The sequence below is a fragment of the Psittacula echo genome (genome assembly GCF_963264785.1).
Source record: "Psittacula echo genome assembly, chromosome: 12".
Classification (NCBI taxonomy): Eukaryota; Metazoa; Chordata; class Aves; order Psittaciformes; family Psittacidae; genus Psittacula; species Psittacula echo.
The window spans coordinates 13,455,115-13,482,430 of record NC_137747.1 but is presented as its reverse complement, the minus strand read 5'-3'; the positions used below and the strand labels follow the sequence as shown (position 1 = coordinate 13,482,430).

Below are 27,316 nucleotides of genomic sequence, written 5' to 3'. Positions count from 1 at the left end.
ATGGGAATTTCTGACATATCTTTTCCCACTCTGACCTTGACAGACACAATAAAAGGGGGCTTTGCTGCACGCACTCAGCCACTCAGTCCTATCAGCAAGGTTAGTAAGAAAGAGCATGTCTGTGTTGCGCGCTTGTCCTCTGCTACTAACCCGCTTCACCTCTGCAGGGTGGGTGATCCCGGAGGACAGGGGCTGAAGGCGGTGGTACAGGGGAGGGTGGGACAGACCTGCACCAGGAGCCCTTCTGCTAAGGGCTGTGTGCTTTGCCAAGCTCCTGGCTACCAGCAGCGGCCATGGTTGTGATCGCTGCCATGTCCCGGAGCTCTGCTGTGTGACACTGCAGTAGATGGATATTGGAAAGCACCATCTTCTCCAAGCAGCTCTCTTGGCGATCCTCTAGAAGGGGTCTTCCCAGGGATAATACCTCCAGCCTTGCTTTTATCTTCCAGCAGATACAGGTCTGTGCAGAGGTTTTGTGCAGGGTACCAAGGCTCCAGCAGGTCTGTAGAGCTGGAATAGGCTTAGCTGAGTTTATCAAGAAAAAGGGTGTCATTGACGATCTCTGGTGACACCTATAATGTGAATGATGGTTTTGACACCGAAGCGGTGCCGGCTCACCCAACTGGGACTGGATAGCAGCAGAAGGGAAAGTGTTTGGTAATTGCTTTGTTATTATGGCTATTATTAGCTGCTATTGTTGCTATTGTCTCTCTAAAGTTAAAAGCTCTTTTGGTGAGCCTGGTGCTCTTGGTAAGCAGCCCAGCAGCGAGCACTTTCCCCATGCACTGATTCGCTGTCCTTTCCCTCCTTGCAGCGTTCAGGTGTCCTGCACTCTTCCTTCACTGCTGCCAGGTCTTCCTCCAGCCAGGCAAGATGTCTATGCTGGACATGAGCGAGTTTGGGGAGGCTGCTGAGTACCTCCGGAAGAGCTACACAGAGCAGCTGAAGCTGCAGACAATCCCCTTCGATGGTAAGAGGCAGCTCTCGGCACAGCCCCATGTGTGTGCCCCGTGCCAGCCCCTTGGCCATGGCTCTGTTTGGAGACCATCCCCATCCCTTTCCCAGTGCTGCTCCTGATGGAGCAGGTGTTACAGAGCTGCCCCCACCACCCTGGAGGAAGATCTCACAAGCAGGAAAAGCAGGTTTTTATATTTCCCCTTGTTTGCAGAAGTGTCCTTTGAGGGAGACGGGCTGAGGGAGGTCAAAGCCTTCTCCAGCTCCAGTTTAGAGGTGTCCGCGCTGTCCCAGCCACCCCGCTGTACCGCAGCTCGGGCTTCAGGGCCCAACTTGCTCCTCTTGGTTCAGCAAAAGAGGAGAATTTTGCTTCCTCTCACCGTCCTTTTTTCATGATGGTCCCAGTGCAAGCACATGAGAACAGCAGACTTGGGTCAGGCTAAAAGCAAATCCTGGCAGAATAAGCAGCTGCCAAACACAAAGAAGGCAATGAAACCCCAGCTCCTATGACCAAGAACATAGAAAGGAAGAATTGCTGTCCTTCCATGTTACCTGACTGCGTTTGTGTGGCTTTCAGTTGACAATGTCAAATGGTTTCCTACATTTCAACCTGTTCTGTGTCTTTTCCTTTCCTTTCCTTTCCTTTCCTTTCCTTTCCTTTCCTTTCCTTTCCTTTCCTTTCCTTTCCTTTCCTTTCCTTTCTCCACCTCTCCTCTCCTCTCTTTCCTTCTCCAGGAAAGAAGCGTGCTTGGATCCCGGATGAGAAAGAAGCTTATATAGAAGTGGAAATCAAAGAAAGCACTGGTGGCAAAGTCACTGTGGAAACCAAAAATAAGGAAGTAAGCAAAATACCTTTCCTTTACCAAGGGAGAGCAAGTGTGTTTGTGTGTGGATATACGTGACAGGCTCACGTCTGAAACTAGCCGAGCTCCTGCTGATAACCCGGGTGATCAGTGGTGCCCCGAGGGGATGCAGTGTCAGGACACTGATGACCTGCCAAGAGTGGCAGTGGTTCAGCATCTCCCCATGGAGCGCTGGCTTTTGAGCACGGCTCCTGTGCAGGGCAGACCCAAGGGAACAGCCCTGGCCCAGCACAGCTCCAGGCTGTGGATGGAAAGGCTGCCCCAGCGCAGCCTTTTGCAGTGCTGAACCCAGTGCCCGGCTCCTCTCCAAGGTTCAGACCAGAGGTAAGGGGCCAGCTGGCCAATTCCTGCTCGTTTTAGCTGGGATTTACAGTGGATTGTGGTGCTGTTGAGAGAACAGGCGCTGGGCAGAGGGCAGCACCAGCTATGCCTCACGGTGAGGCTCCAGCCTGCCAGCAGTGGGAGGGAGGCGAAGCAAGGCAGGATCAGCTGGTATTTATCAGGATAATGAGCAAACAAGGATCAGTTGGTTTTTGTCAACATAATATCCAGTCCCAATAGCTGCAAATGGAATAATGAATATTCCTGTTTGGCTCTGGGAGTCTCATGGTCCCACAACTTCATCGCAGTGCAGAGACTCTGACTGGTGTAATGCTGGGGAAGAAACCCAAGGACCTGCCCGGGCAGTAAATCATAGACTTTATTATTGGTACTCCTCAGCTGGTCAGCGTGGCACTGAGAAGTGCTCATGTCTGCCAGGTTTAGAAGAAATGCATGTAAGTGTCTATGAAAGTGTCAAGGCTTTGAAAACATTTTTGTTTGAAACGGGGGGAAAAAAGTAAAGAAATTTGCCCTCCCCAAAATAAAATTCATTGGGGAGGGTGTAGAAATTTTAAAAATTATTCTGATATTTGAAAGATCTTCAGCTTCTGTGAGCAAAGCAGATTCCAAACCTCTTTTGCTGTTCCCTCTTGAAACTGCCTTGCTTAACAATGTCACAGATTTCCAACATCTGTACCTGCTTTCCCTGGATCAGCATTTCCAGCTCCTGTGTCTAACACCTAACACCTTCTAACACCATGCACTTCATATCCACCTGTAAAAAACCTCTGAAAGGTTTCATTTCATCTTTATTAACAAGACCATTTGCTAAACGTAACTTCTTCCATTCAGGCCAGACTCGTAACGTGATAGCTTCCCAGCGCTTGGGATTAAATAAACGCAGTTATCAGTGATGGGGTGCAGGCTTCAGCTGTTTGCCCAAATGACCAGGGATCTCTGTAAGCAATAGTCCATGTTTCCCAGAGGGTTTTAGGCTGTGAAGAAGGGCACAGGACAAGGGTGTTGAGCACGTTGTGGGCTGACATCCTTGTGCCCCCCAGCTTGCATCCACTCTGTTGGTCTCAGCCACAGCCCATCTCCCTGGGAGAGAAGAGGTCTGGAGCTTGCTTGTCCCAACAGGGCTTTGTGGCTGGGGCTCTGCTAACCCCACCAGCCCACATGGGAGGACAGCAGGCATGGGGCAGGGTGCCCAGCATGGGGATGTCATGTCCATCCACGCAGCAGGTTAGAGGGTGTTCACTGGGGACTGGGGTCCATCTGACCTGTCCCCCTCCTCTGGCAGACGCGGGTGGTGAAGGAGGATGAGCTGCAGCCCATGAACCCGCCCAAGTTCGACATGATCGAGGACATGGCCATGCTGACGCACCTCAACGAGGCCTCTGTGCTCTACAACCTGAAGCGCCGCTACTCCCACTGGATGATCTATGTAAGCCACTGGCACCCGGCAGGCGGGGGGGCACCCGTTGGGGTGGGGAGATGAAGGGGCATCAGGGCACCCCCATCCCTCACCCGCCCTCTTTCCCTTTGCAGACCTACTCGGGGCTCTTCTGTGTCACCATCAACCCCTACAAGTGGCTGCCCGTCTACACGGCGCCGGTGGTGGCAGCCTACAAGGGCAAGCGGCGCACCGAGGCCCCCCCGCACATCTACTCCATTGCCGACAATGCCTACAACGACATGCTGCGCAGTAAGCCCTCGCTTTGGGGCTCCTGGGGTTGGGGGTGAGGTGGGTGGCACTGTCCTAATGCCTCCTCCTTCTCTTCCAGACCGTGAAAACCAGTCCATGCTCATCACGTAAGTGCCCCTCGCCCTGCTCAGCCTGATGCTAGGTGCCTGGGCAGCACCTTGTGCCCCAGGGAAGCCCCTCGGCCATGTCCCCCATCCTGTCCCACCCAACCTCACGTGCAGCCACCATGTGAGGTGACAAGCTGCCTCCCCTGCACCCCAAAGCTGCCATGGGGCACCCCAACTGCCTCTGAGGAGCAAGGGGAAAGGAGAGATGGAGGCCAAGGCCAGAGGGGGATGGTGGCAGAGGTGGCCAGAGGGGCGGTGGTGGGGGAGGAGGGTGACGTGGGAGAGTGTAGACCAGGTTGATTTCAAGTGACATATAGATAAGGGCTATATAAAGGACTCTAAAGGACCCTATGCTGCTGCCAGGAGCCATGGACATTTTTAGCCTTGGCCATAGCCTAATTAGGAAAGGCAGGGGCTGCGGAGAGATGCTTGGCGCGTGTCCGGTGGCGGCTCTGCTCCCCCCGGGCTCTTTGTGATCTGGGATTACAATGGGAGAGCAGCTAACTATAGGGATGAGCTCAGCCAGCCCGCCGGCTGCGCCTGGTGCAGGATCCACCCGGTGTGGTGGCTCCAAGACCGCCAACAAAGCAGAGCGTGCTGAAACCACCCGAGTGGGAGCAGCAGACCTGGGTCCTGCCTGATCCTGCACAGCTGAAGCCCCGGGGCTGGGGCTGTATGGCCGTGGTGGGTGCCAGCACCTCCTGCCATAGATGCAGCCGGCAGCTGACTCCCTGCGGCACCCCCAGCAGGACACGGTGAGGATGGAGCTGGGTTAAGACAAGCCCCAAAGACAAGCACGCACACCCGCAGGCTGGAGGGCATTGACAGTGCCACCCCTCTGAGACTCTGCTTCTCCTTCCTGGCGCGATGAGCAGGGTGGCAGGGTCTCTGTTTGAACTTTTGCCTGTTCTTTGCCTCATGCCCTTGATCTGTGTATTTCTGTTGCTCTAAGCGGAGAATCTGGTGCTGGTAAGACTGTAAACACCAAGCGGGTCATTCAGTACTTTGCCATTGTCGCAGCCTTGGGCGACACGCCGGGCAAGAAATTAGTAAGACCCTCTTTTGAAACAAGCTCGTGCTGTTTTCTTCCTTTCTTTGGTGTTTTTTTCTTTCCCTTCCCTCCCCCTTTTCTTCTTTTTACTTCTTTTCTTTTTTATTTCCCCATTTTTTTGCATTTGGAAGCGTGTTTTGGTCTGACCCACCCAGGGCTTGGCTTTTCCTCGCCTTTTGAACAAGCAAGGCTTGAAATTACTCTGCTCAAGGGGAAATGGGCTTTTTTCATGTGGCTGCTCAATCTGTGCAGCCTGGAAGAGGTGCCTTAGGTGCCCTCTTCATCTTCTCTTCCTCCTTCAACACCCCACAGAGCTTCTTCTTAAGGAGTATTAAAAGAACGCAGCAAACCTGCCATTTCCCACCTTGCCTCTTTTAAGCCTTGCTTTTCATCCTTTTCTCCTTTTTTTCCCCCCTCTTGTTCATTTTGACCCTTTTCTACCTTGTGCTTTTCTTGCTCTTGTTTTGATTCTTGCATTTCTTTGGTGCTGGTTATTTTTGAGCTGCCTTTGCAAGTGCTTATTTCTTCTTGATACGTTGAGGCTCCAGCCTGCTTTTCCCCTGTAGAAGCAAACTGGCTGCTTTAGGTATCAGTCAAGCAATACCTCAGCATTATTTTCTTTACTCTTCTTTGGGTTTGGATTTAACCGTTCTTGCTTTTTGATGCATTTCTTTATTTTCTTGAGCTAATCTATTTAACAACTTTTTGGCATCTCTTGTAAAGTTTAATCCTCCCAATTTTCTTCTTGGACGGTTTTTTGGCACTAAATGGTCATGCCCTGCTTTTCTGACCATGCTTCTTGTGGTTCTTGCCTGCCTTTTCTGGATTGCTAAAGACCATTTTCTTTCCTTCCTCTAGGCAGCTCTTGCCACTAAAACTGGGGTAAGTGTTGGAGACTCCTATTCTTTAATGCTGAGGACAGTTCTGGTGCACCACAGAGCGATGGGGTGATGAGGAATGCCTGTGTGGGACCTCTGCCTTGGGTCTGGGAGCAGGGGCAGTGTTTAGTTCTCCACTTCGCTTTGTATCTCCCACCTTCCCATAGTTTGGAGCTTTGGTGTTTCATCTCTTAGCGACTTTCTACCTTTTTGGCTCCAACCTCTCCTTCAAGGGATCATTGCTCTTCAAACACTGGGCAGCATCGTGCTTTGGCTTCAGACCTGGGTTCTCATAATGCCTGGACATGCCACCCTTTGCAAAGACCTGAACAGGCTCAGCCCTCCACGTTGCAGGCAGCTCATGTCCTTCTCCAGGGTGTGTTTCTGAGGTGCTTGCTTAGCTCCAAGGAAACAACTGGGCTCCTTTGGAAACCCAGCACAGCTTCAGGCCCTGGCACTGCCAGCACGCCCAGGGCTCAGCCCTGTGTCCTTAGTCCTTTCTCTGTCTGAGCACTGAGGGACAGCCTTTAGCTGGTGCACACTAAAGGGAGGCTCATTAACACATGAGACTGCTGGAGGGCTGGAGCTGTGGGTCCAGGGCAGCCCATGGGGCAGCCCCCATTGAATCTCACAGGCCAGGCAGCTTAGATCAGGCTGGATTTAAGGATAACAGATCAGAGGCTATCCCAGAGACAAAGTGCAGTTGGTTAAAGCTGTGATTCACAGCTGCTCCCCGTCTCTTTACCTTCCACGCAGCTGGAGCTGCTGAGCTGGGGAGTGGTGGTGAGCACAGTACAGCTCATGGTGGGCAGAGCTCAGAGCTTTCCTGTACAGGGAAAGCCCTATGGGTTGGAATGTGTCAGAGCATGGGCATAAAGCTCTCACGAAAGATCCTGCAGGAGCCTGTGCCACCAAACTCTACTACTGTTGTCAGCCTCCCCTGTCCTTTGTGTGGCTTGGCATGAGTCTCTTGCTTCTCTCCTTGAATTCTTGCCCTGCTTTGCCTGCGTTAGGTGGAGGTTGTCTCCATATCTTTGAATTGTGTGTGTGAAACATGAATGGAAAACTGAGGTTAATTCTGGGGCTTGCTCAGGAGAGCTCAGCAGATCACATTGGCTGGGGCTGGTGATGTGTCCTCATCACAGTGTGACCCTCCTGTGCATGTTGTTAATGTAGGGAGTCATGGATCAAGCGTGCTTTCTGGGTCATTTCTGCAATGTTCTGTGATTTAAACTCTCCCAGACTGTGTGTGGTGGAAGAGGAAATTCCTGTCAGAGTCAGAGCCTGGAATGTTTCAGACTGCTGTGGTGACAGCGTGTGCTTGCTCTTGGTTTCATATTGTAGCAGCCTGAGAAAGGGGCTAAGGATTGCTGTGTGCAGAGGGGAGAGCAGCCTGGGTCTTCAGAGTTTAGGCAAGGAGGAGCCCACAGAGAGCATTGCTGCAAAGCCTAACGCTGCTGACCCTTAAACCAAGCTGCATTGCTTTGTGAGACAAGGAGATGCCTGAGGAGCAGCAGGCTCTTATAAAGGACAGAGCAGGCAGATGGTGCAGGGAGCCCCACTCACTGTTTCCCTGTGTTGTTGGTAACAGATCCCCTCCGGCTGGGTGGGAACTGACGCATCCTTTGGGTTTGTTTTGCAGGGCACCCTCGAAGATCAAATCATTGAGGCTAACCCAGCCATGGAAGCTTTTGGCAATGCCAAAACCATAAGGAATGACAACTCCTCGCGTTTTGTAAGTGTCTTGAGCAAGACAAGAGAGCTAAAGTGCAGCGCTTATGCAAGCTGAATGCATCACTTGTGCCAGTGTGTTCTCTATGGTGTGAGCCAAAGGCACCCAGCAGGAAGGAGGCTTTGCTTCCTGGTGGGATTGAACTGCTGGGGCCAGGCTGCTTCTGGTTACATCAGTGCAGTAAATGGTGTGCTGAATGAATGTGTTGGTGTCACAGCCTGTGGCTGCAGAGACATCCCTTACAGGACCAAAGCTGAGGGGCAGTAAACACAGCCTGGAGTGCTGTGTGCCCCTTCCAGGGAGCAGCATCTCTTTGGCTAAGCTCAGTCTTGGTCTGCTGTGGGATGCTGTCATGCCTGTTCCTGTGCCTTGGAAGGGAGACGCTTCAGGGATTCCTCAGCACACCATGGAGCAGGAAGTTGGGGCAGACTCAGTATCACACTGCCCCACGGAACTGCTCAGCTTTAAGAACAGGTCTGTTCTTAAACCTGGAGAGGGGCTTTGGACAAGGGCCTGTATGGACAGAACAAGGGGAATGGCTTGAACCTGCCAGAGGGGAGACTGAGATGAGCTCTTAGGCAGAAGCTCTTCCCTGTGAGGGTGCTGAGGCGCTGGCACAGGGTGCCCAGAGAAGCTGTGGCTGCCCCATCCCTGGCAGTGTTCAAGGCCAGGTTGGACACAGGGGCTTGGAGCAAGCTGCTCCAGTGGAAGGGGTCCCTGCCCGTGGCAGGGGTTGGAGCTGGATGAGCTTTAAGGTCCCTTCCAACACAAACTACTCTGGGATTCTGTGATGATTCTATGAGAAGGATTTATCTGCTGTGAGTGAAATCTCTGCCCGCCTGGTGTTCAAAGCCTTAGGTGATGCTGATGATACAAACCAGAGAACTTCACCCACCCACCCCTCACAGAGCCCAGTAACTTTCCTGGCATCAGCAGAAGCCTAAGAAGTGGGAAATCACCAGTGCCTTGTAGTTGTCTGAGGTTTCTGGGAGCTGTTTACGTGTGTAGCCAAGCCCAGCACTCACCTCCTGCGCATGTTTCCAGGGCAAGTTCATCCGGATCCATTTTGGCCCCTCAGGGAAGCTGGCCTCCGCAGACATTGACATCTGTGAGTAGAGCTGTGCCCACTGCAGTGGGGAGGGATCACACCTCCCCATGTGTGTGCTGATGCTGGGTCAGCTCTGGGAATGACCAAGCCCTTCTCTGACCCCTCTGACCTGCCTTGTTCTAGATCTTCTGGAAAAATCAAGAGTGATTTTCCAGCAGCCCAAAGAGCGGAGCTACCACATCTACTACCAGATCCTCTCTGGGAAGAAACCAGAGCTGCAAGGTAAGGCAGCCGAGGCTTCTCTAGCATGATGGCCTGAAAGGGCTCTGTGTTAGCTTTGGGGTCCGCAGGGAATGGCAAACCCAGCTCACATGCAAGTACTGCGCTCAGATGCTTTGTTAGCTGCACAGGATCATAGGATTGGTGAATAATTCAGGGTGGAAGGGATTTCACCTACTCCAGCCTCCTGTATCCTCCAAGACTGAGAAGCCAGACCAAAGCCCTTTCTGCAACTGCCTAGGAGCAGAAGTTGTTCTGGGTCTATCTGCAGGGTGGGAGCATGCTTTGCAAAGCTGCCTTGCATAGAGCCCTTGTTGTATGGTGGGTACAGCACTGACCTCCGCATGTGCAGGGTGGATTCTTACTCCTTTTGGGGTAGGGGGAAGTGTTTTGCAGCCTGCTCTGAGCTCCTTCAGCCACCCGAGTGAGGTGATGTGTTTCAGGTGGGCTTGGAAAAGCTACACGGCTCACTCACTGGTGTAGACACATCCTAGGATAGTCCCAGCAGACCCGAGCTTGGCCTGGGGCAGTCCTGTGCTCTGAGCAGCCCTGCTCTCAGGTCCCAGGCCCCATGGAGTGCACAGAACCCTCGCTACAGTGCAGGAGGATACTGGCACAGTCCCCCAGGGTGGTCAGCCCCTTGGCTGCAGGCTCATTGAGCTCAAGGACAAGACCTTATTAGGCAGGTCTGGAGCGCTGTGCAGAGCAGTAATCTTATCTGGTGGTCACGAGGACATGGATGGCCACTTCTAAATCAGTCTGCAGCCAAGCCATGTCCCAAGATAGCAAACAGGAGGCACATCACAGAGGAAATGGACCCCTGTGTGGACCTGCCTGGCCTTGAAGAGGGTGTTCCTCCCACCGGCTGGTGCCCTCTAGTAGTTGGCGCTGGTGAAGCCTTACCTCTTCATCTGTGCCCCTCTGCTCCAGCTTGGTCTCTGTCAGACTGGCCTCACCCTCTGCATGTCTTCCCCCAACAGATATGCTGCTGCTCTCCCTCAACCCCTATGACTACCACTTCTGCTCTCAGGGTGTGACTACTGTGGACAACCTGGATGATGGCGAGGAACTCATGGCAACAGATGTACGTGAACTTCTTTCCGACTGCACAGCGTGAAGTGGGCCTGGGGGAGGGCACAACCTCCATCTCCCATGGGGAGACGTGGGGACATGTCCTGGCTTTTCTGTATCCCTCTCTAAATTAGCTGTGAGCTCCCTCTGGTTTATATGCACATGCTTTGAGCTTACAAAGAAAGAGCAAAGTGACTCTGATCTCCATCAACAGCCCCATCCAGGCAGAGTAATTCTCTGCATTAGGAAGGCTCGGTAGCACATAAGCACTTCCCATGCTCCCAGGAGAATACAGCTCAGCCTGGAAAGCTTCCTGCTTGTGGATGCTAGGCTAGTCCTTCTGCTTTCAGATGGGTTTGGTGGGAGCTGGCCTCACATTCAAAATCCCATGGACAGGATTCCTTAGCTAGACATGCACTGGACAGAGCACCCTGCCCAGAACCCCAGGATAGGGAGAGCACGTTAGGAGACCTCATGTGGGAGTGGTGATGTTGTTCTATCTACACTGCTTTGTCTCTCCTCAGCATGCCATGGACATCTTGGGCTTCAGCAATGACGAGAAATACGGCTCCTATAAAATAGTGGGTGCTATCATGCACTTTGGCAACATGAAGTTCAAGCAAAAGCAGCGAGAAGAGCAGGCAGAGGCTGATGGCACTGAAAGTGAGTTTGGCTCCATGCTGCCAGCTCTGCCCAGCCTGGCCTGGGCATGCAGGCCCCTCCAAGGGCAGAGTGTGGTAACTTCCCTGGCCTGGTCAGTGGCTGTCATCCCAAGCAACCAAACGGTCTGTAGGTGCACAAAAGGGTTTGTCTTTGAGCCGGCACACTTACGGCAGCCTATTCTACAAGGTGGTCTCATCTGCATCAGACTTGCCTCAGTTGCATCATAGGCTCTCACCCCCTGGCTGTGCTTCACCTTATTCAGTCTTCTGCTGCCTTTCGTCTCCTCTCCTCTGGCAGTGACAGCCTCCCAGAGCATGAGCCAGGCCATGGTCAGGACTGCTGGGACCTGCTCAAGACGCAGCCTCCTGCAGAGCAGTTAGAGTAGGATACAGTCACTGTTTAATATTTGTCCTTGTTTGTTGCCTAGGAAAAATCCCGTACAAATCAGAGGTCTAAGAGAATGGTCAGGCTGCAAAGCAAACCTGGAAATTCAGGCAGAGCTCAAGTATTTTCTGTGGCTTTTGCATTGCTGCATTATGCCTGGCTCCCATATAATGGAGCAAGCTTCAAGGCAGGATGAGAAGGGGGAGCTCTATCACTTAGCTGGAGGGCTTCAGCAGTCACTATACTTTAGCTGAGTGACTACCTGGATCAGACCTTCCTGCTAACATTCATGAAGGAAGAGTTCCCCTTGCCTGAGGAATGTCAGCACAGGATTCAGCTGCTACCTGGCCATTACTGATGATTTTGCTTTAGCAGTGATTTCCCTACAGAGGTGATTTTCCAGCTCCAGTCTGCTGTTAGGAGTCTATGAAAGATAAGCAAGAAAATCACCTCTCTTCTGGTCACTTTAAATTCACTGTGTGGGAATCCAGGCTCCCACTTTTCAGTGGGGCATAGAGATTCCCAGATAAGGCTTGAAAACCTGGTAGGGTGCAGCAGGTCTGCTACAGCCATCTCCAAACCGTAACTTCTCAGGCAGGAGGTCAGACTTTGAAAGCATCATACAATACCCAGGATGGGAAATCACACCAGACTCTGGAGAAGGTGGAAAAACGTGTATAGGGAGCACTGAGCAGCAGGAGAGCCAGGAAGTTTTAGTTGTTGTCTTCTTTCCTTCCTCGCTGCCTCCTCATGCCTTTGTGCTGCTTTATAGGTGCTGACAAAGCTGCCTACCTGATGGGAATCAGCTCAGCTGACCTCATCAAGGGCTTGCTCCATCCTCGTGTGAAAGTGGGCAATGAGTACGTGACCAAAGGTCAGAATGTGGAGCAGGTGAGTTTGCCTCAGTGACCCTGAGCTCCCCGCGTCTGTCCTTGGTGTGCCAAGAGGAGCTCTCCAGCCTCTAGCTCCTACAAAAGCAGGGAGAAGGATCAGTGCTCATGGCCTGCTCTATGATGTGCTTTGACAGGTTGTCTATGCGGTGGGAGCCCTGGCTAAAGCCACCTATGACCGCATGTTCAAGTGGCTGGTGACTCGGATCAATAAGACCCTGGACACCAAGCTGGCCAGGCAGTTCTTCATTGGAGTACTGGACATTGCAGGCTTCGAGATCTTTGACGTGAGTTCTGCGGGCCGCCGGCAATGGGATTGGGGGAATGTTGTAGCCAAACAGCTCAGTCCCCTGGTGTTTGACAGCTCCTTCTCCTCCAAGAAACTGCCTTGATAGGGAAATGAGCTCTTGTCTGGATTAGGAGCTAACAGGCAGCTCACACTGCTTGTGGGCACATCTCCAGTGATCCCTGGCTACCTGCTCTGGTAGCGGTCCAGCTGAGCCTAGCAGAGATCACTCCTCACACCCAGACAAAACAAGAGTGAAGCCCTTCATGTCTGGGCTCCTTCTAATGCAGAATTGTTTTCTTCTGGCAGTTCAACAGCTTTGAGCAGCTCTGCATCAACTTCACCAATGAGAAGCTGCAGCAGTTCTTCAACCACCACATGTTTGTCCTGGAGCAAGAAGAATATAAGAAGGAAGGCATCGAATGGGTCTTCATTGACTTTGGCCTGGACCTGCAGGCTTGCATTGACCTGATTGAGAAGGTAAAGCAGGAGTCAGGCATGGGAATAGTACTTCTGGTAGGTGGCTTGTTTGCAAAGACTGGAAGTGCTCTGCTACCAGAGAGGGAATGATCCCCCCCAGTGCGTGGGAAGTGCCCAGCTTTGTTTTCCCCACACTTACCCCAGAGCCTCCAGCCCAATGAGTCCCTTTGGCACAAACCTTGACTTTCTGAAACCACAGACATTCTGTTCCTGCCCACTGGTGAGCCACAAAACCTGGTGCAGCCTTTGCCTCCAGAGAACACTGATCTCTGCCCCCTTTTCCTACCCACTTGCTGCCTCTCAAAGCCTCTTACTAAGTACTTGCTGATTCAGAGCAGCTTGTACAAAAGGTTTCCACCACTGCATGGTGGAAACTCACCTCTTTCAGAGGGAAGGAGCTCACCTATCAGGATACTGGAGAGGATCTCCCCTTCCCACAGCCTGATGGACCTGGGCAAGCCCCCAGGTCTTGCAGGCTTGGCCAGTCCCACTCTGACTGGCAGGAGGTCAGATGCAGCCTGGAATACACCAGTGATAGCTTGTCCCATAGTCAGTGTCTTGCACCATTTGCCTCTAAGAGGATGAGGTCTCCCAAGTCAAGCTCTGCTCAGCGGCACAGGGAATCTGCCATTCTGGAATGGGCTATGGCAAGGCTGAGCTCAGACCTCTTTATACCACCTTCTCCCTGCAGCCATTGGGAATCCTGTCCATCCTCGAAGAGGAGTGCATGTTCCCAAAAGCCTCCGACATGTCCTTCAAAGCTAAGCTCTATGACAACCACCTTGGGAAGTCGCCCAACTTCCAGAAGCCCCGGCCAGATAAAAAGAGGAAGTACGAGGCGCACTTTGAGCTGGTGCACTACGCTGGTGTGGTACGTCCCGGACACCCTCCACAGCACCCACATCATCCCCTTGGAGCACCGACCTTACCTTTGCCTCTTCTCTCTGCTTAAAGGTGCCATACAACATCATTGGGTGGCTGGACAAGAACAAGGACCCCCTGAATGAGACAGTGGTGGCTGTCTTCCAGAAGTCCCAAAACAAGCTCCTGGCTTCCCTCTATGAGAACTATGTGGGCTCATCTTCAGGTGAGGAACAACCTCATCTGTTTCTTGACCTCGAGCTCCCCTCCCTTTGCAGCAAAGCCCCTCACCCTCACACCCTGTTGGTGTAGTATTCCTGCACCTAGCAGCCCAGGCCCGGGGAAGAGCCACACTGACCCTTAAAAACCACTCTGACCTGGGTAGGTGCATGCTCTGGCCATGCAGTGCTGGCCTAGGGGCTTTAGAGGGGGGTTAGGACCAGGCTGAGCTTGTGTGGTGCTGAAAGAACTGTCCTGGTGGCCCTGTGTGACCTGAGATGTGTGAAGGGGTCTGTTGTTACCGAGATCTGAGGAGCAGAACCCACAGCTGGGTGCTGTGGAAGGTGTTTCTGCTCTATGGCTTTGCTCTGCAGCAGAGCATTACTAGAGAGAGTAGGGGCTGTGGGTGTTTCGAGGGTGTTTGGGGATGCTCCTGCATCCTCCAAGCCAAGCAGATGTTGTGCTCATGTAATGAATCAATATTTCAACCCAACAGAGGAACCTCACAAGCCAGGGACCAAGGAGAAACGTAAAAAGGCAGCTTCTTTCCAAACAGTGTCTCAGCTACACAAGGTAAGAGCCAGCCCCTCATCCGAGCCCGTAGGGAAGCATGCTCAGAGTGTCCCAGTGTCATCCTGCTCCCCTGCCAAGACTCTGGGGTATCTTGCCCCTGAGGGACCACCAGAGCTCCTGAAGGAGCAAAAGCTCCTGACACCCTCTTGTCCGTGCGCAAGGGGCCGGTGCCTGGCAGAGTCCCAGCCCTGTCCCCATGCCCTAGGGAAGGACGCGGGGCTCCGGGCTGGGAGAGCGATGGCTCCCTTTGGCTTGCGCTGCTTCCGCCCGGCTGATGCTTGCGCTGCTCACAGCTCCTTCGCCTTTGAGAGAGCGGCAGTTAAGACTTGTAGTGATGTTTAGGTGATGTATTACATGAACATCACTTTAAGTCTGTGCTACTTCTCTCCTCATTCTGGTCAGCGGGAAGGACAGCCTTTGGGCAGAAGAAAATGGAGGAGGATCTTGCAGGTCTCTGAGCAGGCAGCTCGCTGCTGTCCTGTGCAGGGAGGTGACCTGAGCTCTTTCACAGCTCAGGGTGACACCCCATGCTCACCACAGAAGTTATTTGCCTGCCCCAGAGCTTAAGCCGCTGGAAAACAGCGCAGAGGGGGGTGTGAGCTCAAAGCTGTGTCCTGCCCTGACAGCCCTGTGGTGACAGGGTGCTCGCAGAGGGCAGTGCTGGTGTCTGAGCCCCCGCAGGGACATGTGTGACTTTCTTCCTCCTGGACAAGTCACAGGCCTTGGGGAGAGGTGTTTGTAGCAAGAGGTTGTCCCATGGTGAGGTGGAGCTGCGGGAAGGTGTTCCCAGGCAGGCTGAGCCCGTACGAACAGGACAAGGCAGCCTGCAAAGATCGAGGGTGCAGATGCCTTTCCCATAGGAAAAGGCAGGGCCATGTCTTGGCTTGAGCCCTGCCTTGGACAGGAAAGGAGGTCCAGGCTGGGTTGGCTGGGCCGCCTGTCATGGCCAAAGGGTATGGGAAGCACTGTGGAAGTGCAGGGGAAACCTGATGAGCTGAGGACTGCAGGCAGTGTGGATGCCAGCACTAGATCAGGAGGATGCTGAGCACAGAGTTGGTGACAGAGCAGAGCTGTTTACCAGGATAAGCTCAGTGCTGTGCTCCTGGCTGTCCCCTGCAGCAAACCTTTACCTGCAAACACTTGAGAAGCACCCAGTCCCCTCTGCCGTTGCTCCCACCCTGGCAGAAGGCAGTGGTCCTGCTTACAGGGCTGGGGTGTCCCGTTGGCAGGATAGCACAGGGATTAGGAAGAATTCCCTCTTTCCCATGAAGAGTGGTAGGGGGCTCTCAGTGTCTGCTCTGTCCCTGCCTGTGGGGAGAAGGAAGGGGCTGCAGAGATGTGTTGTAGGGGAGCAGAGGTGTCACCCTGTGCCTCATCCCCTGTCCCTGTCCCACAGGAGAACCTCAACAAGCTGATGACCAACCTGCGCTCCACTCAGCCCCACTTTGTCCGCTGCATCATCCCCAACGAGACAAAGACCCCAGGTATGTGTGGACTGAGACAGGGAGTTCCCTTGGGTGACATCCACATGTGGGAGCTGGCAGGACTCTGGCACCCACCTTCTCTCCAACCCTTGTCTTGCAGCAGCTCTGCTGCCACTCACACCAAGCCCCATCTCAGTGTGGAAACCCCTGTGACCCACACCAGCCTCCTCTACTGGGGAGAAGGAGTTCTGCCAGGCTCCCACTTTGGCTGTGCATTGATGGTTGGGCTGCTTAGTGTATGACAGCAGGCACAGCAGAGTGGCTCACTGACTTCCACTCGTGCTCAGCATAGGCCTGCCGGATGGGTTAACACCCGCATTCAAAACCATGGGTGGATTAATTTCCAGGGTTCAGACCCACGCTGCAGCTCCATTTCCTCTCTCCTCCTGGGCTGAGTGTCTGCTCCACCTTTGTTCTCACCCACAGGAGCCATGGATGCCTTCCTGGTGCTGCACCAGCTGCGCTGTAACGGTGTCCTTGAAGGCATCCGCATCTGCCGTAAAGGGTTCCCCAACAGGATCCTCTATGCAGACTTCAAGCAGCGGTAACTCTCTCCTCTTCCTTGCCCAGCAGCCCCCATGTATTCTAGGGGCTCTGGCTCTGACCTGCTCCCCTGCTTGTGTGGGGCTGGTCTGAGCCACCACCATACCCCCAGTGCATGTGTGGGATAGCACTGCTGCTGCTCTGTGCTGCCAGACATGGAGAGTTTGGTGCCAGACATGATGAGACTGGTGACGTTTGGAATGCAGGGCTGGTACAGGGAGATAGTGGCAAGGCTCAGCTCCATTTCTCTCTGCCCTTGGGATTCTTACTGCTCTGTAGTTGGCCCCATCCAACCAGTGGCCTCTTCCTGCACAGTCTTCCTTGTGTTCAGGGACTAAGATCTGCAGGGTTCCCTGATGTCTGCTCTGCAGAAGAGCCCATTCAGTGCCCTTTAGCAACTGGTTCATACATGGGTCTGGTCTGTGCAGCAGCGCTCTCTAGAAGTACTAGAGGGAATTGGCATGACCTGGGATATGGGGATGACGATAGAACCATTGACTCTGTTCTGGAGTTCTCCTGCATGTCCTCCTCTGCTTTTTCCCTGCAGCTACCGTATCCTGAATCCAACAGCCATTCCAGATGACAAGTTTGTGGACAGCAGAAAGGCCACAGAGAAGCTGCTGAGCTCCCTGGAACTGGACCATTCACAGTACAAGTTCGGTCATACCAAGGTGAGAGCAGGCAGCTGGTCCAGGGACGCTGTCCCTCCTGTCTCTGCAGTCCCAGTGTGCTCCCCATGCCCAGCTTGCTCTCTGCCTGGCCACAGCCCTGCTGGAGCCCTGCGCTCTGCAGGCTGTGTGTGGCCCTTGAAAAGGCTGAGAAGGGCAGTGGAATCCTAGAACTACAGAATGGTTTGGGTTGGAAAGGACCTCAAGATCACCCATTTCCAACCCCCTGCCATGGGCAAGGAATGCCTCACACTAGACCATGATGCTCAAGGCTCTGTCCCACCTGGCCTTGAACACTGCCAGGGATGGAGCATTTACCACTTCTCTGGGCACCGTGTGCCAGTGCCTCACCACTCTCACAGCAAAGAACCTCTGCCTAATATCTAACCTGAACTTCCCCTGTTTAAGTTTGAACCCATCACCCCTTGTCCTGTCACTGCAGTCTCTGATGAAGATGCAGGCTGGGAAGAAACAGGTCTGAGAACATCTCTGCTGCTTGAGCTCGTACCACCCAATGCAGCAGCTTGTGTCCGCTCAGGGCAGGAAGCTCTGGTGTCCCCTTGTGCCTTGTGTAGGTGCCCCTCCAACCAGTGCAGTGCAGGGAGGGCACTGAACCTGCAGTGTGCAGCTCTCACTGCTCTGTGTGCCCCTGCTTTGGCCACAAGTCAGCTCTGCCTGGTGGGTGGTGTTCCCCCTGAGCCGCTGCCCTCTCTGCTCTGACTGCTCTCCCTTTGATCCTGCAGGTGTTTTTCAAGGCTGGTTTGCTGGGCTTGCTGGAGGAGATGCGGGATGAGCGTCTGGCCAAGATCCTGACCATGCTGCAGGCCAGAATCCGTGGGCACCTCATGCGCATCGAGTATCAGAAGATCATCAGCAGGAGGTAGAGCTGAGGGTGGGGGGAAAGGCAGAATGTTGTGTATCTCCCTGTTCCTTTGAACATTTGAGTGGGTTTGAGGCAGTGGCTGGGTAAAGCCCTGTCATGAAGGGCTGGAGGCAGACCTGTGAGAGATCAGGCATGGGCTTGGTAGGGAGGCTCAGTGTATCTGGGTAGGGAAAGCCTTTGGTTTCCACTGGAAGATTCAGAGGGATGCAGAATGAAGAGACTTGAAGCCAGCCCACACCACTCATCCCACTAGGGCCATTATGTGTGCAGACAATGTGCCATTCATTCAGCATACTTCCATACTGGTGGAGAATAGAGCCGTGTCCCGGCCTGCAAAAGCCTGGGCTCTATTGCAGTGGGAGTGGGATGTGGGGAATCTACACCTATGATGATGCTCTGCTTGTGTCCCTCCAGGGAAGCTCTCTATACTATCCAGTGGAACATCCGGGCCTTCAATGCTGTCAAGAACTGGTCCTGGATGAAGCTGTTCTTCAAGATCAAGCCTTTGCTCAAGTCTGCTCAGACTGAGAAGGAAATGTCCAACCTGAAGGAGGAGTTCCAGAAACTGAAGGAGGCTCTGGAGAAGTCCGAGGCTAAGAGGAAGGAACTGGAAGAGAAACAGGTCTCCATGATCCAGGAGAAGAACGACCTGACTCTCCAGCTGCAGGCAGTGAGTGCCTCACCCCCTCTATAGAAGTCTAAAGATAATGCAGGGTCCATGGGCAGGAGAAGCAGCAGAGCATGCTAGATCCCTTGTCCAGCCTCTTGCAGTTCGAGACCCCCTTGTTGCCACAATCTGTTTGAAATGCAATGTTAGACTTGGTGCAAACCTGAAGCATCATCACAGAGTTGCCACAGAGATTCGTGCTCCCCTGGCTTGGGAAGGGTGATCATCTCATCAGGAGCATGGGGAGATGGCAGTGTTTGCTAACTGGCTGTGGCTGATCCATGCTGTTCCTGTTCCAGGAAGTGTCTTTCCAGTGTTTCCACCCTCTGTAAAGATTCAGCTGTTGTTAGCACTTTGGCCCTGCTTAGTGTCAGTGGTTGTCCCATGGACCTTGCAAACAGAGCTCTCTGGTTTTGACCACCTGAGCAACTCAGGCTTGCTCTACCCCTTCCACAAGGAGAGCTTCAGCTGTGGCCAGGGTAGCATGGCTGAGAGCCTGCTCTGGGGGCAGTGAGTGAGCACTGCCTCTCCTGTGCTTGTCCCAGGAGCAAGACAACCTGGCAGATGCAGAGGAGCGCTGTGACCTGCTCATCAAGTCCAAGATCCAGCTGGAGGCCAAGGTGAAGGAGCTGACAGAGCGCCTGGAGGATGAGGAGGAGATGAACTCAGACCTCACCGCTAAGAAGCGCAAACTGGAGGATGAGTGTGCAGAGCTGAAGAAGGACATTGATGATCTGGAGATCACGCTGGCCAAGGTGGAGAAGGAGAAGCATGCCACAGAGAACAAGGTAAGTGACCCTCCCTGAGAACACAGCCTCATTGCCCTGGGGCCTCAAAGCTTGTGGAGGCACCAAAGAGAAGCATTAGGGACAAGGTTGCTGGTTTGTGGGAGCCTTTCATGGGTATTCACTCAGCATCCCTCTCCCTGAAAAGATGTGCTCAGTGGTTGACTCCCTGTTCCAGGTGAAAAACCTGATTGAAGAGATGGCTGCTCTGGATGAGATCATTGCCAAGCTGACAAAGGAGAAAAAAGCACTGCAAGAGGCCCATCAGCAGGCCCTGGATGACCTGCAGGCCGAGGAAGACAAAGTCAACACACTGACAAAAGCCAAGGTCAAGCTGGAGCAGCAAGTGGATGATGTGAGTCATAGACAGTGAAGTGAGAGAGGTTTGAGTCAGACCTCCAGGTTGTCCCTGATGGGATCTGGAGGGTGGGAACATTATCAGATCCCCGTTTAATATGGCCAGTTGATGAATAACCCCGTTGGCAAACTGCCGCTGAACCAAGAGGTGATCCAGAGAGATGCAGTTCTGGGCTGAGAGAATGGGACTGGACACCAAGCAGGAAACAGCTCTGGCTCTCAGGGCTGGGTGAAGTTCCCACAGCAATGGACATGGGGAAGGTTGGAGCTGCAAAGGATCCTTTCCCTCCCTACCCTGTTGCCCTTCATTCTCCAGCTGGAAAGCTCTCTTGAACAAGAGAAGAAAGTCCGCATGGACCTGGAAAGAGCAAAGAGGAAACTTGAAGGAGACCTGAAGTTGACCCAAGAGTCTGTAATGGATCTGGAGAACGACAAACAGCAGCTGGAGGAGAAACTCAAGAAGTGAGTGTATGATCTGTGCCTGGGCTCTGTGCTTACTCTGCCAGGCCAGGGCCCACCTCTACATCAAGTGGATGTGTGGCCTCTGCAGGAGCTGCTGGGATGGGGCTTTGGATGTGCCAGTTTGGCCACTCCAATGCTGGCTTAGAGTAGTCCATGAGCTGCTTCTTACCCCTGTAGTCTCTTTCCTGTGAGGGTTGGTTTGTCCTCTGGACCTGGGTGTTATGCTGCAGGGAACAATCTTCCTTCAGCTTCAGGAGCCAGATGTCCTTGGGAGGACAGTGTTTGTCTGACCATGGGCTCTGCCTTCTTTCTGTACAGGAAAGACTTTGAAATGAGTCAGCTGAATTCAAGGATTGAAGATGGGCAAGTGACTGAGGCCCAGCTGCAGAAGAAGATCAAGGAGCTACAGGTATGGTGGGCAGAACTGTTCCCACAGCCTAGGAGTCCTCAATTTCCATCACGTGTAACGTGATGGGGAATCAGTATGGCCCAGATCCTCTCTGAACACATTGCCTAGGCAGAAGAGTGATGAAGAGGCAAAGCCTCTGCCAAAATGTGGTGGGCTGAAAAGAAGTTCATTAAAGAATGAACTGTTGAGGTGAATGCTAGCGCCAGCATGAGGAACAGCTTCTAGGATGTAGTTCTCTGTCCAGATTAAAACCTTAAATCCAGTGCCCAGACTCTGAGGGTCCAAACTTGTATGTGGGGCTTCTTCCTATCAGACAGGCCCCACGTTAAAGCATGCAGGTTCCCACTGAAAAGAAGCAAGTATCAGCCTGGATCCTGATGTCAGGGCACAGAGGAGAGCAAGAGCTCTGCAAAACACACAGCCAGGGCGCATCAGGCACTCCTGCTTCAGAGAACCCCAACCCAGCCCAGGCCTTTGCTCTGGACTGGTGGCTGCTTATTCCCCAGCAGCAGAGGAGACACCTTGCTCCACTGTGGAGAGCAAAGATGCTGGTGAAACCTGGTGCTTGGAGCATCTGCCTTGTTACCCCTAGTCCTATTGGTACAGTCCCTGATGAAGAGTCCCTCTCCAGCATCCCTGTAGGCCCCCTTAGGGGATATCTGCCCATGGCAGGCGTTGGAACTGGATGTTCTTAAGGCCCTTTCCAACCCAAACCATTCCATGATTCTGTCTCTGCCAGGCCCGCATTGAGGAGCTGGAGGAGGAGCTGGAGGCCGAGCGCGCTGCCAGAGCCAAGGTGGAGAAGCAGCGGGCGGAAGTGTCCCGGGAGCTGGAGGAGCTGAGCGAGCGGCTGGAGGAGGCCGGCGGAGCCACGGCCACGCAGCTGGAGATGAACAAGAAGCGGGAAGCGGAGTTCCTGAAGCTGCGGCGGGACCTGGAGGAGGCGACGCTGCAGCACGAGTCCACGGCCGCTGCCCTGCGCAAGAAGCACGCGGACAGCGTGGCCGAGCTGGGCGAGCAGATCGACAACCTGCAGCGCGTCAAGCAGAAGCTGGAGAAGGAGAAGAGCGAGTTGAAGATGGAGGTGGATGACCTATCATCCAACATCGAGTACCTCACCAAGAACAAGGTGGGCGCTGCTCCTCTGCAGGGCAGTGAACATCAGTGCAATGGGTGTGTTCAGCACAGCCATGCCTGTGGGATGTTGTCCTAGGTCACTCTTTGCCACAGCCAAGTCACAGACTCATAGAATCCCAGCCTGGTTTGTGCTGAAGGGACCTTAAAGGTTGTGAAGTCTCCTACATTGGAGGTATTCAAGGCCCGGCTGGACAAGTTCCTGTGTGATGTACTCTATGTTACCCTGCTCTTGCAGGGGGGTTGGACTAGATGAGCTTTTGAGGTCCCTTCCAACCCTTGGGATTCTGTGATTCTGTGATTTAGTTCCAACCCCTGCCATGGGCAGGGACACCTTCCACTGGAGCAGCTTGCTCCAAGCCCCTGTGTCCAACCTGGCCTTGAACACTGCCAGGGATGGGGCAGCCACAGCTTCTCTGGGCACCCTGTGCCAGCGCCTCAGCACCCTCACAGGGAAGAGCTTCTGCCTAAGAGCTCATCTCAGTCTCCCCTCTGGCAGGTTAAAGCCATTCCCCTTGGCCTGTCCCTACAGGCCCTTGTTCAAAGCCCCTCTCCAGGTTTCCTGCAGCCCCTTTAGTCCCTCTTTTTCACTGGGTATAGCTTGTCCCTGTATCCCTATGTCAATGTTTGCAAGTCCCTTTGGGGAGGATGGTGCTCTGTGGCCAGGGCTGGGTCTCACACAGGCTGTGCTTGGGGCACGCAGGCCAATGCTGAGAAGCTGTGTCGCACCTATGAGGACCAGCTCAACGAGGCCAAGTCCAAAGTGGACGAGCTGCAGCGGCAGCTGAACGACGTGAGCACGCAGCGGGGCAGGCTGCAGACCGAGAACGGTGGGTGACAGGGGACATGTGGCTGCCTCGGGGCATTGGGACATGTGGGACGAGGTCCAGCCAGGCAGAGTGTCCCCCTTCTCCCATGGACAAAAGGAAAACAGCAGGAGCTCCATCTGGAGCACAGGGAGGTGGGATGTCTCTGTTGTGCGTCCACTCAGGCCTTGGAAAGCTGCTCTATAACTTGACTATAGGCCAAGGAAAAGGACCTCTGTGGTGGTGGTGGTTGTGCTGGGGGATGTTCTATGAGCTCCAGCTTCAGCAGGAGGGGTTTCCTTTCACTTTGCCCTTAGCTGCTTGTATCTCTGCCCATGGGCCCCAGCTTGGCTGGGTGGGGATGCTGCCGGAGGTCTCCATGCAGCTGAAGGCCACAGGGTGTGCAGGAGCGTGCGCTAACGCAGGCTGCAGCCCTTCAGCCCCAAAGTAGCTGTTTTGGCTGTGTTTGACCCCAGGGGAGCTCAGTCGGCTGCTGGAGGAGAAGGAGTCCTTCATCAACCAGCTGAGCCGTGGCAAGACCTCATTCACACAGAACATTGAGGAGCTCAAGAGGCAGCTGGATGAAGAGACCAAGGTGAGGCTTCTATGGCTGCTCTCTGCATGGCACAGATCTCAGGGAATGGGCCATGTGTCCCACGTGCCCCATGGAGTGGGGAGGTGGGACATTCCCTGCACACAGGAGCCCCAAGGGCAGCTTCTTAACCTGGGCAAACCAGGAGTCCTCTCCTGCTGCCCCCCGTCCCAGTGCCATGGCCGGTGTCCTGGGTCCAGCAGCTCCTCTCATCAGCTCTTCCCTTCCTCAGAGCAAGAATGCCCTGGCCCATGCCCTGCAAGCGTCCCGGCACGACTGTGACCTCCTGCGGGAGCAGTACGAGGAGGAGGTGGAGGCCAAGAGCGAGCTCCAGAGGAACTTGTCCAAGGCCAATGCAGAAGTGGCCCAGTGGAGAACCAAGTACGAGACGGATGCCATCCAACGGACGGAGGAGCTGGAGGAAGCCAAGTAAGTCTGATGGTGGAAGTGGGTTCCTTGCGGGTGGCAGGTTTCCATTTGGTGATGGGCTGAGGCTGTTTGGGCAGGCTGTGGGGGCAGTGGGGTGGGATGACATGGGCTGCGAACACTCCCCCCTTGCTGCCATCGGCAGGAAGAAGCTGGCCACCCGGCTGCAGGAGGCAGAGGAGGCGGTGGAGGCTGCCCATGCCAAGTGCTCCTCGCTGGAGAAGACCAAGCATCGGCTGCAGACAGAGATCGAGGACCTCTCGGTGGACCTGGAACGCGCCAACTCGGCCTGCGCTGCCCTGGACAAGAAGCAGCGCAACTTCGACAGGATCCTGGCCGAGTGGAAGCAGAAGTACGAGGAGACCCAGGCGGAGCTGGAGGCGTCGCAGAAGGAGTCGCGCAGCCTGAGCACGGAGCTCTTCAAGCTCAAGAATGCCTACGAGGAGTCCCTGGACAACCTGGAGACCCTCAAGAGGGAGAACAAGAACCTGCAGGGTAGGACTGGGCACAAGCCAGACTCCTGCCCCCATGGGATCCCCTGTCCTCAGCCATGTGGTGGGATGGGGGCTCCCTGTAGGCAGGGATCAGACCTTGCTGCTCAGCCAAGACAAGGAATGCAGCAGCCCAGCCAGGAAGCCACCATTGTCCTGTCCTTGTGCTGGGCACTATGAGCAGGCAAGCAGCCTCACTTTGCCCTTGTTAGCCAGTGGTGCATGGCAGGCAGAGCCATGACCCTGGTTTGAGGGTGTTGCAGTGGACAAGCAGGTCTCTATGTGTCCATAGAGTCTCTCCCATGCCCTCTCCTTCACTGCAGCAGTGGCCCCAAGCACACTCAGCTGCTCTCTAAGGGCTGGGGGTCATCAGCCAGCCTGGGCAGGCGGATGGGGATGTCACACTCTCATTCCTGACCAAGCGCCCTTCCACCCCTGCCAGAGGAAATTGCTGACCTGACCGACCAGATCAGCATGAGCGGGAAAACCATCCATGAGCTGGAGAAGCTGAAGAAAGCCCTGGAGAGTGAGAAGAGCGATATCCAGGCAGCGCTGGAGGAGGCTGAGGTGGGTCCTTGTTTCCCACTGGTGCTTGCAAGTGCCCCTTGCCCTCGGGAGCAGCAGCTCACACCAAGGTGACAGGGCTGAGCTGAGCTGCAGCCCCTGGGCTCATGGGGGTCCTGCAACCACAGCAAGGCACTGGGGTGGCTCCCCATAGCTCTGGGGTAGGGACAAGGCCAGGCTGGGGCAGGTGGCTGATGGAGCACCCCCAGGGGCCACCTTCCCATGGCTGCCACTGTCTCTACAGGGGGCCCTGGAGCACGAGGAGAGCAAGACTCTGCGCATCCAGCTGGAGCTGAACCAGATCAAGGCTGATGTGGACAGGAAGCTGGCGGAGAAGGACGAGGAGTTTGAGAACCTGAGGTGTGTGGGGAGAGCGGCTGGGCTGGGCCATCGCTGGCTCCATGGCCCTGGCTCTGTCAGGGATGGGGCTGATGCATCATCTCCCGCAGGCGCAACCACCAGCGTGCCATGGACTCCATGCAGGCCACGCTGGATGCAGAGGCGCGGGCCAAGAACGAGGCGGTGCGGCTGAGGAAGAAGATGGAGGGAGATCTGAACGAGATGGAGATCCAGCTGAGCCACGCCAACCGCCAGGCCGCCGAGTTCCAGAAGCTGGTCCGGCAGCTCCAGGCCCAGATCAAGGTTGGGTGATGGCGGTGGGACCGGGTCGGGGCTGTCCCTGCTGCCCGCCCCGCGCCCTCCTGCGCCCGCTGACCCCGTGGTGCCCTGCAGGACCTGCAGATCGAGCTGGATGACACCCAGCGCCACAATGACGACCTGAAGGAGCAGGCGGCCGCCCTGGAGCGCCGCAACAACCTGCTGCTGGCCGAGGTGGAGGAGCTGCGAGCGGCGCTGGAGCAGGCGGAGCGGAGCAGGAAGCTGGCGGAGCAGGAGCTGCTGGAGGCCACCGAGAGGGTCAACCTGCTCCATTCCCAGGTGAGGGACCGCCATGTGCCGCGTCTCTGCTGGCACTGGAGAGCCCGGAGCCCACACAGGAGTGGGGCCGTGGTGAACTGACCCTGCTCTGCCTGCAGAACACGGGCCTGATCAACCAGAAGAAGAAGCTGGAAGCAGACATCTCGCAGCTGAGCAGTGAGGTGGAGGACGCAGTGCAGGAGTGCCGCAATGCTGAGGACAAGGCAAAGAAGGCCATCACAGATGTAAGAGCGGTGGGGCTGGCGGGTGGGAGGAGAGGGGAAGGTCTCAGAACGTCTTCATTGAGCCCCCAGGGCCGCCTGGGCTTGTGGTGATGCCTCTTGGCCTTGCAGGCTGCCATGATGGCAGAGGAGCTGAAGAAGGAGCAGGACACGAGCGCACACCTGGAGCGGATGAAGAAGAACATGGAGCAGACCATCAAGGACCTGCAGATGCGCCTGGATGAAGCAGAGCAGATTGCTCTCAAGGGAGGCAAGAAGCAGATCCAGAAGCTGGAGGCCAGGGTGAGAAGACAGGGGCAGACCCCTCATGGTGCATCAGGCTCTCCAGGGCCCCAGCACTGCTTCATCCCTCTGGAGCCAGGCTGTACACATGGGAGCCATGGGCAGTGAGGGACAGTCCCTGAGGACCTGAAAGCCTTTCCTAGGGGTTGTTTAGTCTCAGCTGTGGCTTCTCTGAGCTGGGAAGGTGTCTTGGCCTCATCTGGGGCTGGTGCTGAGCTGGCCTCTGTCCCCCTGCAGGTGCGGGAGCTGGAGGGAGAGCTGGATACGGAGCAGAAGAAGATGGCTGAGGCCCAGAAGGGCATCCGCAAGTATGAGCGGAGGATCAAGGAGCTGAGCTACCAGGTACAGCAGCCCCGGTCCCAGCTCCAGCCTGCAGGACCCAGCTCAACGCTCCCTGTGCTCAGCCTCTGCCGTTACCCCAGTCCCCACCTTGTCCTGGGCTCTGTGCAGGGAAGAGGGGCAGGATAGGCTGCAGCATCTCCTGAGCTGGGTGCTGAAGCACAAAGGGGTCGGGACACACACACACGGCAAATGGGGAACAGACCCTGGTGCTCTGTGTGTGTGTGTGAGGGGCCCTGGCACCACTGGGACTGTTGGCTGACAGTGTGGGGCAGCGGGAGCCCGAGCTGGGGTTGGTTTTGGGTCCTGCTAACAGAGCTGGGGCACTTGCAGGCTGAGGAAGACCGGAAGAACCTGGCACGGATGCAGGACCTCATTGACAAGCTGCAGAGCAAGGTCAAGAGCTACAAGCGCCAGTTCGAGGAGGCGGTAAGTGCCCGTCCGCACTGCTGTGGCTGTCGTGGGGCAGAGAACCCCGGGACGGCCGCAGGAGGAAGGGGCCATGAGGCTGATGCGGTGCCCGTACCTCCCTCCCCATGCAGGAGCAGCAGGCCAACTCCAACCTGGTGAAGTACCGCAAGGTGCAGCACGAGCTGGACGATGCCGAGGAGCGGGCGGACATCGCCGAGACGCAGGTCAACAAACTGCGCGCCCGCACCAGGGAGGTCATCGCCTCCAAGGTAAGGCCACCAGCGTGGGGACAGGGCTGCGGCATCCCTGCAGCACAGCCCCTGGCCCCGTCCTGCCCAGCACCAGGTCTGGGCTCTCACCAAAGCTCTGTTGCGGTTCTTCCCCAGCACGAGTAGCAGGCACTGGTGCCTGCCCTGCCCCGCTGCCTGCTGTAGGTTGGAGCTGAACGGCTGCTGCCAGCTTTGCACTGTGTGAATAAACGTAGATGT

General features: G+C 55.1%; 1 protein-coding gene across 1 annotated transcript; it reads left to right on the top strand.

Moving 5' to 3' along the window:
• On the top strand, positions 1-27,223 carry MYH7B (myosin heavy chain 7B; the record flags this gene model as incomplete). The annotated part of the gene is made up of 42 exons (XM_080627696.1): positions 1-99; positions 815-970; positions 1,690-1,793; positions 3,442-3,585; positions 3,690-3,846; positions 3,926-3,953; positions 4,906-5,002; positions 5,863-5,886; positions 7,525-7,617; positions 8,659-8,722; positions 8,846-8,944; positions 9,922-10,025; positions 10,537-10,675; positions 11,832-11,950; positions 12,087-12,236; positions 12,545-12,715; positions 13,407-13,586; positions 13,670-13,802; positions 14,292-14,368; positions 15,765-15,852; positions 16,279-16,396; positions 16,943-17,066; positions 17,807-17,943; positions 18,361-18,616; positions 19,159-19,401; positions 19,577-19,753; positions 20,072-20,217; positions 20,536-20,626; positions 21,366-21,755; positions 22,464-22,590; positions 23,043-23,161; positions 23,391-23,587; positions 23,730-24,079; positions 24,518-24,642; positions 24,884-24,999; positions 25,089-25,281; positions 25,372-25,575; positions 25,674-25,799; positions 25,908-26,078; positions 26,316-26,420; positions 26,751-26,846; positions 26,960-27,223. The coding sequence occupies exons 2-42, from the start codon at positions 874-876 to the stop codon at positions 27,221-27,223; spliced, it is 5,943 nt and encodes a 1,980-aa protein (XP_080483822.1). The 5' UTR covers positions 1-99; positions 815-873.
• Positions 27,224-27,316: the final 93 nt, after the last annotated feature.